General features: G+C 40.6%; 1 protein-coding gene across 1 annotated transcript in view; it reads left to right on the top strand.

Moving 5' to 3' along the window:
• The first annotated feature begins 311 nt into the window (after positions 1-311).
• The window catches only part of LOC112952047 (ovostatin-like), a 32,232-nt gene continuing 19,562 nt past the window's right edge, over positions 312-12,981 (top strand). The window contains exons 1-12 of the mRNA XM_026044831.1: positions 312-326; positions 448-518; positions 2,103-2,286; positions 2,989-3,145; positions 3,809-3,861; positions 4,360-4,380; positions 5,860-6,028; positions 8,657-8,741; positions 9,443-9,560; positions 10,282-10,402; positions 10,629-10,738; positions 11,469-11,627. Of these exons, the coding sequence (XP_025900616.1) occupies positions 454-518; positions 2,103-2,286; positions 2,989-3,145; positions 3,809-3,861; positions 4,360-4,380; positions 5,860-6,028; positions 8,657-8,741; positions 9,443-9,560; positions 10,282-10,402; positions 10,629-10,738; positions 11,469-11,627 (1,242 nt within the window). The 5' untranslated portion in view covers positions 312-326; positions 448-453. The remainder of the gene's footprint in view (positions 327-447; positions 519-2,102; positions 2,287-2,988; positions 3,146-3,808; positions 3,862-4,359; positions 4,381-5,859; positions 6,029-8,656; positions 8,742-9,442; positions 9,561-10,281; positions 10,403-10,628; positions 10,739-11,468; positions 11,628-12,981) is intronic.

Here is a 12,981-nt window from a genome sequence, read left to right as displayed (position 1 = left end):
CCCAGACAGGCATACAATAGCACTATTATCATTACTTTTTTTTTATGAGATGTATTTAGGAGATATCTCCCAGAACAAGGAAGTACTTAAGCCATGGCAAGCACTAACAAGTTGTAACATTAAGGAATCTTCAGTGACAAGGATTGATGACATGATAATGATAGAGGTAAACCCCTATAAAACACCCAAATGGGCAGGGACAGGTTTGGCTTGCAATACTTATCGAAGCTATTTGAAATATGAAACCTTCCCTAAGCTATTATTTGGGAACTCTTCGAGTGTGAGAACAGACAGGAGAGGGGAAAATAAATCTATGCAAATTTTATGTAAATCTCTTTTATTAGAATATGAGCGAAGCTGTGGAGGAGGAGCATTGTGTCAGGCTAGTTTAAAAGCCAGAAGACAGGCTGTCYGCTTGAGCTCAGAGTATCTCTTCTCTCTTCAAAGACAGACATGTGGACGAGGATTCTTCTGAGTATTCTTTCCTTGCACTGGATTGCCACAGCGTCTCCTGAACCGTAAGTGATCATGCATTTTGTGCTTTTATGATAAAATACTTTATTATGTTTCCTATTAGTTAATTTCTTTGAGAATGCTGCTGTATAATATTCTGRGTGTTTGAAACTTATGTTCTGTAATATATCTGAAATGAATCATGATGACATTAAAGCATGGTTTGGAATGATGCCATCACAAAATTGGTATGAAATGTGTTTTGAGTGCCAGAAACCTAAAACTGTCCTAGATGAARCATGAAGTATATGGTTAAGCTGGGAAGAGATTCAAGACTCTTTAGGCTTGATTAGTMGATTAGCAATAATGTTGATGGTCAGAATTGGCACACATTAGCTCTTCATGGTATATGAAGTGATGTTATGGTCCTACCAGTGGTACCGAGGAGGTATGAAGAATGATAATTCTATAATTATTTATATAACTTCCGGTTGGCAAGTACTTACACAGTGCATGGCTTTATATGGACAGAAGATTTCATAAATGATTTTCAAAAATACACAAACACTGGATCTTAAAWCTCAAAGTTTAAGGAAAGCACTCTGTGAAAGTCAGAGGGCTTTCGGTCTTTCTGATACACACTTGGGTTTGATCATTTTAATCTTGGTCTTGGAATATCATAAACTGTCTCTAAACCGGGAAACTGTTAGTAACAAGCAAGGTAATATGAACAAGCAGAACTGAGGTGGAGGGGCAGGGAAGGTATCGGATTATCAAAGGATTGCGTGATTCATATTGCTTTATAAACCCAGCCCATCAGTTCTCTCATGCATTATTTGGAAAGACCAGTCTGGGCAGCAGAGAAGGGGAGACCAACAACACAAGATTAGCCAAATATATAAAACCTTGTGGGTTTTTTTGGTTTTTTTTTTGGTTTTTTTTTGAGAGGAAGACTGCCCTGATTATAGACGACAGAATAAGTAAGAAAGCCCAGGGAAGGAAAAAAGGGAATGCAATAACACAGTGAGTGGTATGACACTAGAGCATTCAAGTTGACTGAGTATTTCCTGGAATATTCTGCAAGATAGGCTAGATATGGCAAGATAATTTCTTGCACATTACACTGTTTGGATTGTGATATATCAATTTATATCTTGAAGGACAGATGCCTAAAGAAAAAGAAATAAATACAATTACTACAATTAATTGGTATTTTTGTCAATAATCTTGAAAACAGGACTCTTTCTTACAAGAGATTCCAGAGGTTTGCATACACATATAAACACTTAAAGGGCATGGCAGGATAAATGTATATATACTTGTCAGGAGGTTAAATATTTCAGTAATTAAGGCTATCTAAATACCTGGAATGGAAAAGTGCAATATCATGTTCAATAAGACACCAAGTAGAATGATGTCAGTATTTCATCTCAGGAAAAAAAAAAAAAAAAAAGAAAGGAGAAAAGGAATGTCATCTGTAATTTCTTAGCATAATCATTCAAATAAATGTAAATCCTTTTATCACTTTGAGCTAGCCCCACATCTTCCTTCAAATGTGTGGCACTTCTGCAGTGTTTTCCTCTCTTTTTAGCTCTAGTCTTTCTCCCTGATTGAACTGGGTTTTTTGGCCTGATCTTGCTTTCTTACAGCCAATATGTGCTGCTGGTCCCTACAGTGGTTCGGAGTGATTCTCCACAGAGTGTTTGCATACAGCTCCACAATGTCACTGAGCCTCTGTTCCTGAGTGTTTTTCTGSAATATAACAGTACCCGGACAACTCTTTTTGAGGAATCTCTGACAGAGAATGCTTTCTTCAAGTGCAACAAATTCAAGGTATTTTCTATTTTGAGATTATTAAAGAGAGAGTAGAAACTGGAAATACCTCAGTGTGAAAGTCTCTTTGTCATGAGGACAAGAGGATGGAGAGAGTGGCTGTGGAATAAGAAGCAAAAAGGTAAACTGCTGGAGAAGCAAACATCACAAACAGAAAAAGAAGAAGACATATGGTTTGCAAGGGAGAGATGGAGAAAGACTTTCCATCTCCATTCACAATGTGAACAGAGAAAATGYATCAGCTGCTGTCCCAGGTTCAAGTGTGCTTTGAGACAGTCATAAATATCATTCTGGAGAATCCAGTTAGAATATACTCATTCTGTTTCCTGTGACTTTGCAGGATTAGGACAGATATTACAAATATGACTCAAGAATAGAACTTCCAGTGTGCAGCAGGAAAAGCACTTCAGAACTGGGCTACATGCCTGGGCAGCCTGCATATAAGCAAACAGTTATGAGAGTTGAGGAAATGCTTGGAGTAATGGATGGTTTGATGCCTTAGTACCTAGAGACAAATTATGAGCCCTGCACAGCACAGACTCTTAGAGACACTCACTAGCAAACATGGGGCTTTTCGTGACTTTGCACAAGCTCTTTATAATTCACTTCACACTCAGTATCCCACTGAAGAAGTAAGGACACCAGAGGATTTCAACATATCTCATTTGCCATCTTGATCATGAGTCTTTTGTTTCTCTCCAGGTTCCTCCTGCTACTTCTGACCCTCTGGCTTTCATTACCTTCTCTGCCAAAGGCACCACAGTCAACTTTGCTGAGAAAAGATCAGTGGCAATCGAGAATGTGGATAACACTGTCTTCATCCAGACGGACAAACCCATCTACAAAGCAGGACAAAAAGGTGGCTGGGGAGTTTGAATCAGCTAGGGAACTAAGAAACTGAGTGCAAGGGTGGATCTAGAATGATAATGAATTCTCTTATGCAGGAAAAAAACTATGAACAGTCATGATCAAAAACAGTCCTTTAGATAGTGTGTATTTGACATTTAACTTCGAGTTCATCAAAAGGCAGTGAAAAATAGAATTGATGCATAGAATTTCTACAAGTGAGTAGAATTAGTATGTCTTTACTCAGTTAATTTACTCTACAGGACCATGAGCTGTGAAAAGTTTACTAAGACAAATTGTATTAGGAACATTCTTAAGATATACAGAAAATAATGTTAAACATTTAATTAATAAATTTCATATGAAARTATCATATAATTTCCTGTCAACTGTTCCTTCTGCCTAACTACTACCCTAATTCATAGAKAGTTCTAGTAGGTCAATATGGAAGATATTTCAGGCAAAAGTTTATTCTGGATTTCTTTTTCACTAACTAAAAACAATATTCAAATCTTTTCCAGTCTATTCCAATATTCTTCAGGGATTTAGTATGTATATATAAATTCTCTATGTAGATATTCTGAATAGGATGGGCAAACTTTGTTTCATTTATAAGCTGATAATGACATAACACTGCTCAAGTGGTTTATTTTTAATTCTTCTATCTCCTTTTCAGTGATGTTTCGTGTCGTAGCTTTGGATAGCCAATTCAGACCTGTTCAGGAGACAGTAAGTATAATGGGTAGTCAAGATTTTTCAAACATCATTGTGGGATCCGTTAATAATAATAATAATAATAATAATAATAATAATAAAGGATTTGACATAGGCCTTTTGATATTTCTGAAGGATTTTTAACTCCTTAACTTCAGACTTAGTTTTTCCCTGCCTTTATAGAAGGCAAGTGTTTAAAAACATTCCTGCAAAATGCCTACAGTTTCAGATTTTATAGTTAGTTCACTTCACCTGCCCCAGATACATAGAATAAAAGTGGACATTTTTAGTAAAAAAAAAAATCCATAAGTAGATTATGCCCCTTTAAATTATCACTTCATTACATACACAAATTTCAAATTGTTTTTTGACCCAGTCTTCTGTATTCATAGAAAAGTGTTCACAGTCTTCTTTATGTTTTAGTATTTTTCAATTTCTAGGTTAAGCTTTCAAGTTATATTCTTGATATTTTGACCATTTTTGTTCTTTCCCTCTCTTTTTTTCCTTCTCCAGTATCCCCGGATCGTCATTGAGGTAAGGCACAGAGGCTGTCATTACAGGGCAGGCTGCATGGGAAAACAAACTGTTTTGAAAAGTGAACCCAGACTTTCTGTATTCACTTGCCTCTCCAAGCATATATTCCTCACTAGTCTTACTCTATCAAGGTAGTCAGAACAAATTAAATTTATTCCCATCTCCACTTAGGATATATATCGAACACTAAATATGGTAGAAGGTTGACAGTAAGGTGTTCCAAGATGATACGAGTTCTGCTGTGCAAGCATGGGACTTTCAGGTACCAGTCATTACCTGAAATGGGTTCATATCTAATGCTAAAGAAGAAAATTTACCATAATTCCATAATAGGAAACTGAGTCAATTAACTTAATGGAGGTGTAGTAGCTTCAAGAATCACAGCTCAGCCAAATATCTGTGAGTTAGAAGATGTGAGCCTTCTTCCTGCCTCTGCTACATCTAGTTGGGTACAACTTTGCCTTGAAAGCTTACTCCCAGATTATCTCGAAGTTAGAATCAGTTTATGTTAGTTAGGCCCTGTAACATATGCAAGTGGAACTTATAATAGCAAATAGCATTTTCTATGTGCACTATTACCCTGAAAAGAATATTGTTATGTCCTTCTGCACAGCTATAGTGCTAGTCCTTCTTAAGTAATTTTAACAAAGAGGAAAATCACAGTATCAAACATGATTTGGGTTAACTATTTTTTATGTACTATTTACATATGCATTTAATTAACAGCATTAAATACAGACTTTCACTGATACTCTTTCTTGATGCAATAATTCAACATTTTCTTTTCCCACACTGCCACAACAAATGGGATGTGCACATTGTATCTAGACACAACTCTCCAGAGAGTGAATGGCAGAGAAAGGCTTGCCCAGAGCTGACTGTCTCAAGCAAAGGGACTTTAGGATGAACAATGGCCGTATTAAGTGCCAAACACTAGAGGGTCTGAGAGGAAGGAGTCAGTGGAACGTTAGTCAGAAGTGGGTTCGGGTTCTTTCTGTGACTTTTGGGGGGATTTGAAAAAGCTATTCAGTGTAATATTACCCTGGTAATATCTACAGCAGACTGGCTGGTGAGATAACCTTATTCCTGAATAGATAAAAGAGTAGTGCTGAAATATATTATGATCAGGATGGGCTGACAGCAACTCAGTCTTCTACAGCATTTCACATCATTAGATCTCAAAGCTCTCTACAAGGAAGGCCAGAACAATACTATCATTTTACAGAAGAAGGAACTGAATCAGACTTATGCTGAAGAGCTGCAGATAGTCTGAGTATAAATCATGCGTTAATCTTGGATTACCCCAGATCATTAGGCTTTATAGAGATTTTCCAGTTAGCATAAAGTTAGGCTTGTTTAGCATAAATCTGGAAGTTTAATGAGAAGTCAAATCACACATCTCATCAGCCCAAACTCATATTCTGTAATGTGCAGAACACAAGAAAGAGGTGAAAAAGGTCTTGTCCTCTTCCTCTCCAGGATCCAGAACAAAATCAGATCTTCCAGTGGTTGGAGGTAGCATCCAAGCGTGGCATTGTCCAGCTCTCCTTCCCATTAATCCAGGAGCCAATTCTGGGGTTCTATCACATCATTGTGGAGAAGAAGTCTGGTGAAAAAGAGTATCATTCTTTCAGCGTGGAGGAATATGGTAAGCATGAGYTGTAAATTTCCCTAAAGTAGCAATAAGACTGGGTCTGTGTAAGTTAGAAAGGGCCATCTAGTGCAGAATTGAAGTGCTGTGAAATCACCTGTCAAATCTGAGAAAAGAAGTTGGACATGGAGAGCAATGGATGAAGAAAGTGAAGGCAAGACATAAACAAAGAAAAGATAAAGGAGATAAAGGAGCCATTTTTTTTCATCTCTTTGAATGAGTCAGGCTACTCTCATTCCTTTGTGGAGGTCATCACTGTATAAAGAGAACCAAACTAAAACATGCTGTAGGAATCTGAATATATGATATATAAGACAGATGAAATGTTGGGTACCATATTATTTTTGAGGAAGTGCCAGAGGAGTGGAAGTACAAGATGGAAAACTGTAGGTAGTGGAGATGCAAAAGCCCTCAGTGTCTAATCCGCATATTTTCTGAAACAGATCGTATCAACGGAGTGTTATTTATTTATTTATTTATTTGCAAATGTTCTCATATTATAGTGACAATTTTTCCTAAATAAGCCCCCCAGAAGTCTTGGACAGCTACCAGAGGCATTTATTTATTTGTTTTCTTTTATTTTCTGTTTTGTTTTTATTTTGGCAGGATTTTTTGGTAGAATTCTTGTAACGATAGCCTAACACTTTTCTTGCTTATCTCCAAAATCTATTTTCAACATTCCTGACTACTGGGCACACGTGAGTGAGAAAAACGTCTGCTCCAGCTGTAATGTCACTCTTGCTGTTGACCTGGGACAGTAACTAAGCTGAAATGGGCATGTGACAGCAGAGTGGAATCTATTTAGAATCATAGAATCATAGAATGCCGAAGGTTGGAAGGGACCTCAGAGGTCATCGAGTCCAACCCCCCTGCTCACACAGGGTCACCTAGAGCACGTGGCACAGGGCTGCATCCAAGCGGGTTTTAAAGATCTCCAAAGAAGGAGACTCCACAACCTCTCTGGGCAGCCTGTTCCAGTGCTTTGTCACCCTCACAGTGAAGAAATGCTTCCTTAAGTTCCTGTGGAACTTCCGATGCTTCAGTTTGAAGCCATTTCCTCTAGTCCTATCCCTGCCCACCACTGAAAAGAGGCCGCCCCCCTCCTCCTCACTGCCTCCCTTGAGGTATTTATACACGCTGATCAGGTCCCCCCTCAGCCTCCTCTTCTCCAGGCTGAACAGRCCCAGCTCTCTCAGCCTTTGCTCATAGGGCAGATGTTCCAGGCCCCTGWTCATCCTSGTAGCCCTGCGCTGGACTCTCTCCAGCAGCTCCACATCCCTCTTGTACTGGGGAGCCCAGAACTGGACGCAGTACTCCAGATGTGKCCTCACCAGGGCTGAGTAGAGGGGGATGATCACTTCCCTCGACCTGCTGGAGACGCTTTTCTTAATRCACCCCAGGATCCCGTTGGCCTTCTTGGCCACCAGGGCACACTGCTGCCTCATGGTCAACTTGTCGTCCACCATGATACCCAGGTCCCTCTCTGTGGGGCTGCTCTCCAGCAGGTCCACCCCTAATCTGTACTGGTGTCCAGGGTTATTCCTCCCCAAGTGCAGGACCTTGCACTTGCCCTTGTTGAACCTCATGAGGTTTCTCGCCGCCCAGTCCTCCAGTCTGTCCAGGTCCCTCTGGATGGCAGCACAGCCCTCAGGGCTATCAGCTACTCCACCCAGTTTGGTATCGTCGGCAAACTTGCTGAGGGAGCACTCCAKCCCTTCATCCAGGTCGTTAATGAATAAGTTGAACAGGACCGGACCGAGAACTGACCCCTGGAGGACACCACTAAGTACAGGCCTCCAGCTGGACTCCGCACCATTGACAACCACTCTCTGCACCCTGCCATCGAGCCAATTCCTAATCCACCTCCCCGTCCACTCATCTATCCCACACCTTCGGAGCTTGCCCAGGAGGATGCTGTGAGGGACAGTGTCAAAAGCCTTGCTCAAATCCAGATAGATGACATCCACCGCTCTGCCCTCATCTATCCAGCTAGATATTCCTTCGTAGAAGGTGATCAGGTTAGTCAAGCAGGATTTCCCCTTKGTGAATCCATGCTGGCTACTCCTGAGCACCTTCTTCTCCTCCATGTGTCTGGAGAGAGCAGCCAGGATGAGCTGCTCCATCACTTTCCCGGGGATGGAGGTGAGGCTCACCGGCCTGTAGTTACTTCACTTCACTTTTTTTCTTTTCTCCTGTAGTGGCGTAGTTCTGTCACACATTCTGTTCTCCAAGGTTTAAAAACTTTTAGACATCAGAATTATTAACTCATTTCATATCGCACAGCCTGAATAGTTCTTCACTGTTCTTCTGTTCTAGCTGTTGTTGCTATTTTRGTATTAGTCTCAGCATTAGTGTTAGTCTTATTATTAATATTAGTACTGGTAACCAAGTTTTAAAGGTTATCTGACCATTAAAGATTCTTTTTTYTTCCTTCATCAACAACCTACAGCTGACTTCCACACTAATCCATTCCATTTCCCTTCTGGAAATGCCTCTACCAACTGTGGGTATTTTTTTAGTTTTTGTGTGGTTTTTTTTATACATTTTTAACTGTTAACTGCCATACACCCATGCCTACCTGCAGTGTGCAACTGCTGCTCAGTCATATTAACCTTGCATTTTCAGTGTTGCCAAAGTTTGAAGTGATAACCACTGTGCCAAAGAGGATCTCTTTCTTTGATGAAGAATTGAGGGTGAACACTTGCGCCTCGTAAGTATTAGAGCTGAGAACAATACGTATGTTGGTGGGTTGGAGGATGGTATTACATGCTGTGAAGCAGATGCCCCATTGCTGATTCAATGTGTGGACTAGAGCCAACTCTGTTAACTGTTACTTCCATGACTGGAAGCATGATAACAATCCACCTGCTACATAGCAGAGTTAGAACTGAAAGGATTTGCATTTGCCCAAGAATTTGAAGGTATCAAGCAGTACATACCCAGTACCTGTTGTTTTTATTTCTACAGAAAAAGAAATAAAATAGCATAGCAAGTGAGTCTACAGTTAAGATCATTGGCYAAGGCAGTGCCAAAAGACAGCATGGGAAAAATCTGGATATGAGGGAATTAATAAGGTCATTTTTTCAGTATATCCTGCTTTGTGTAAATGCATTGTGTAAATTGTGTGAAAAAGAGAAAATAAAAAAAAAACAAGCAGCAGAAAATGAAATTCTAGTCCTGAGCCCAACATTACTTTCAGGCTTCATACCTTAAGAAATAGCTACACCACAGGCAATAGTGCAGCAGGCTTTTTGACAAAACACCATAAGCAGGATAAAAAGAGTCAAAGGGAATCCAGCATGTGCTAACTGGTTCTGATACCTAGCTCCTTTTCTGTCTATGCTCTGGGGATTCTTGACACATTTGATGATAAAATCACATGAGTGGGTCTTGCATCTGCTCTTCTTCTAGGTACACTTACGGCCAGCCTGTGCAAGGAAAAGTCCAGATCAGTGTGTGTCAGCAACGCTTTTATAGCCCACGATGTGAGCAAAACCAGAAAGAAAAGTGTGAGATTGTCACTGCACCGGTATGATACAGGGCAAGAGCTGTCTTCTTAATGAGCTTTATTATCCATCATGAAATATAGTGTTTGGAGGCCTCATTCATGTTGTTCCCTATGGGGAATAACAGAGAAACGATCCCAGGCATGCATTTTCTCAGTATCTCACAGGCAGTGACCATGAAGGTAGATTTTCCCAATGATCTCATTCAGAAACTTTGGTGGGGGTGATGGGGGTGATGTACTTCCTTTTCAAAAATGTGGGTGAAGGGGGGAATTCTGCCTCAGAAAAATAAGTGGAAGAGGGGGGAGCTTAAGAAGGTGTGAATTTATAATTCCTAACATATCTGAGCTGTGTTTTTATTCAGGATAGTCACCATGCATGTGTTAGGAGTGTTTGAGGTTACTTAACTTTAAAATAATGATGATTTTCCCCATTTGATAAAGTTCCGAGTTCCTTAGAGAACAGAGTTCTGCTGAGAGAAATGAGGCGTCATGCAAGATGTATTTGAAAAAGGACCTGGGAGAAGAGAGAACTAAGGGGAATGAGGAGAGAGGATTCCAGGTACAAGACTATATGGTAATGAAACTAGGAGCTAAGAGGGGAACTAGCTAATGAGAGGTGTGAGTAAAAAGTAAGAGCTGGTAGTAGAGACATGAAAGTCTTCAGACACCCACTGATCTAGGCTGAGGAGCAATTATCCTAAYCTTCAGAAAAATTAGCTTTCATCTTTGTTCTCTTTTTCAGTTGGGCAAAGATGGCTGCCTCAGCAGTGTCATTTCCACCAAAATCTTCCGTCTCTACCGCAGCTATGCCAGGATGTTTGCTAGCCTCAGTGTAGAAACCACTGTCACTGAAGATGGGACAGGTAACACCAAGTGGAGGTTGGGAAACAGCTGAATGAAGCTGGTACTTTCTGAAAGGAATCTCCTGGATCCTAACCCATCCAGTCAGAAAAAATCAAGCTCATTCCTAAGAGTAGAACAGAACACTCCTTTCAGAGCATCACTGCTCTGTAAAAAGATTTCAAGAGAAATAGTTTTCTTCCCATATCTAATTCCTGTTTCCTCACCTCCATGATGTGTATCTCAAAGGTATTCAGATGAAAGACTCTGACTATGTTCCAGTTGTCCAAGAAAATGACAGAGTGATGTTCAAGAACATGGATCGCTACTACAAGAGGGGAATTCCTTACTTTGGTCAGGTGGGTGGCTGAGAGGGCACATCCAGAGCAAAATCTTCTTGAGGTCTAGCATGAGCTCTGTGTTGCTCCTTTTATAGCCATCCTMTAATTCTGAATTGACAACTTCCCTCAACAATGTTGCTTGCCAGGAACTTCTATTATATTTTTCTCATAATGTGAAATGCTTTGGAGAAATTAAGAAAATTGTATTATGAAACATGCAGAGTTAAAGGCAGTCATAATTACCAAATGACAAAGGGATTATAAAATCAAAGATTATATGAGTGGAAAGGATAAGTCTGCGCAAAACTACTCCAGCAATAACTGTGCATAGCATGGTCCTATGGCTGTTTGCTTAAACCAGTATACGTTTKGAAGCAAATTCCAAATTCTTTCCAGCTTGCATGCCTTGGACAAGCCCAGGCATAGGAAGGGGAATGAGCCCTACATTATCCTGTTACACAGTGGGTCACAGAGGATTTCTTGTAGTAAAAATCTTCTATACATACCATGCATATATATTCCTTCCCCCTCTGTGGCATAATGTTTGTCTTTGCACTGAGAGGAATTGCCTCTCTTTACCTGTCACAGAGTTCCTGCTCCTTCAAAATCTCAAGGCGCATGTGAATCTGCACTATAGATTTCCACTCCCTGTCATTTTCCTAACTGAGTTTCCTCTGGTTGATGGAGCTTTTCCAATCCTTTATTTTATTTATATATTTATTTTAATATCTTGGCTATTTGTGTTCAGGTCACCGTGACAAATGCGGATGGCATGCCCATTGCCAATAGGACTGTCTTGCTGGAGCTCAATGATGAATATATTGCAAACTATACCACAGACAACGACGGTACTGCTGCCTTTTCCATTGATACCTCCAACTTCTTTGATCCCAGTTTTAAACTGAGAGTAAGTAACATCAGAATCCAATTTAAYTCCTGAAATTATACTTAATTTGGGAGAGGGAATAGAAGCAAGTGGATGTGTGTTGATAGTGTTATTTCAGGTAAGGAAAGTAAGCAGTCATTTTTTCAACATCTGCAGCCTGTGTGAAACTAGTATGAGAAAACATCAATGCCTGAGGAATGGCAGACTGCACCACAGGATGTTTAGGCTGTAGAGATTTCCAGCACTTCCTTACTTTCTGCTTAGCTCAGAAGCCCTTTCTGCAGCCATCTTCCTTCTCTTTATTCTGTGTGGTGCAGGACCTTCCTCACAGCATACTTGGCCTTCCCCACCCAACCTGGATACATACCAGTTTCATTCCCTGTTGCTGCCTGCTTCCTATATTCCTGATGACATAGATTCATGTCTATTTGCCACTGCATGGTCTTCTGATGGTCTGGTGCCTTTTCTTTAGTGTAAGAGGGAGAGCTAGAAAGACAATAAAAAAAGGCTATTTAAGAACACTGTTCTTACTCAGCAATGACCTCTAAGAGCTTACACAACCTGTCCCAATTGTAAAAGGATCTGAAATAACCTCCTTCCTCCAATATTTCTTAGATATCTAAATATACTAAGATAGAGATCTCCAGAAGGACATATTAAGTTCACTCCCACACTGGACTTGTTGAGCAAATAATTTTCAAACCAACTCCATTGGGTTAAACAGCACCATGTGATCCACCCAGAATATCACAGAATCACAGAATGGTTGAGGTTTGAAGGGACCTCTAGAGATCATCTAGTCCAACTCCCCTGCTCAAGCAGGGACACTTAGAGCATGTGGCACAGAGTCATACCCACGCAGGTTTTGAAGATCTTCAAAAAAGGAGACTCCACACCTCTCTGGGTAGCCTGTTACTCTCATTGTAAAAAGAAGTTCTTCCTCACAGGCAGATGGAAATTCCTGGGTTTCAACGTGTACCCATTACTGCTTGTCCTATCACTGACCACCAAGGAGTAGAGTTTGGCCCCATCCACCCTACATTCACCCTTCAGGTACTTGTGCATATTGATAAGATCTTTCAGTCTTCTCTTCTCTAGGCTRAATAGGCCCAGCTCACTTAATCTTTCCTCATAAGACAGATGCTCCAGTCCCTTAATCATCTTTGTCGCTTGAAAGATGGACCCGTTTTATCCCCACATCCCTCTTATGCTAGAGAGTGCAGGAGTGCCCCCATACTCCAGGTACAGCCTCACCAGAGCTGAGGAGAGGGGCAGGATCACCTCCCTTGACGTGCTGACAACACTCCCCCTCATGCAGGCCATTATCTCATTGGCCTTCTTGTCCACAAGGGCACACTGCTGACCCATGGTTATC

The sequence above is a fragment of the Nothoprocta perdicaria genome, unplaced genomic scaffold (assembly GCF_003342845.1).
Source record: "Nothoprocta perdicaria isolate Ctin4 unplaced genomic scaffold, notPer1 scaffold_386, whole genome shotgun sequence".
Taxonomy (NCBI): domain Eukaryota; kingdom Metazoa; phylum Chordata; class Aves; order Tinamiformes; family Tinamidae; genus Nothoprocta; species Nothoprocta perdicaria.
This window is presented reverse-complemented; position numbering and strand designations above follow the sequence as displayed.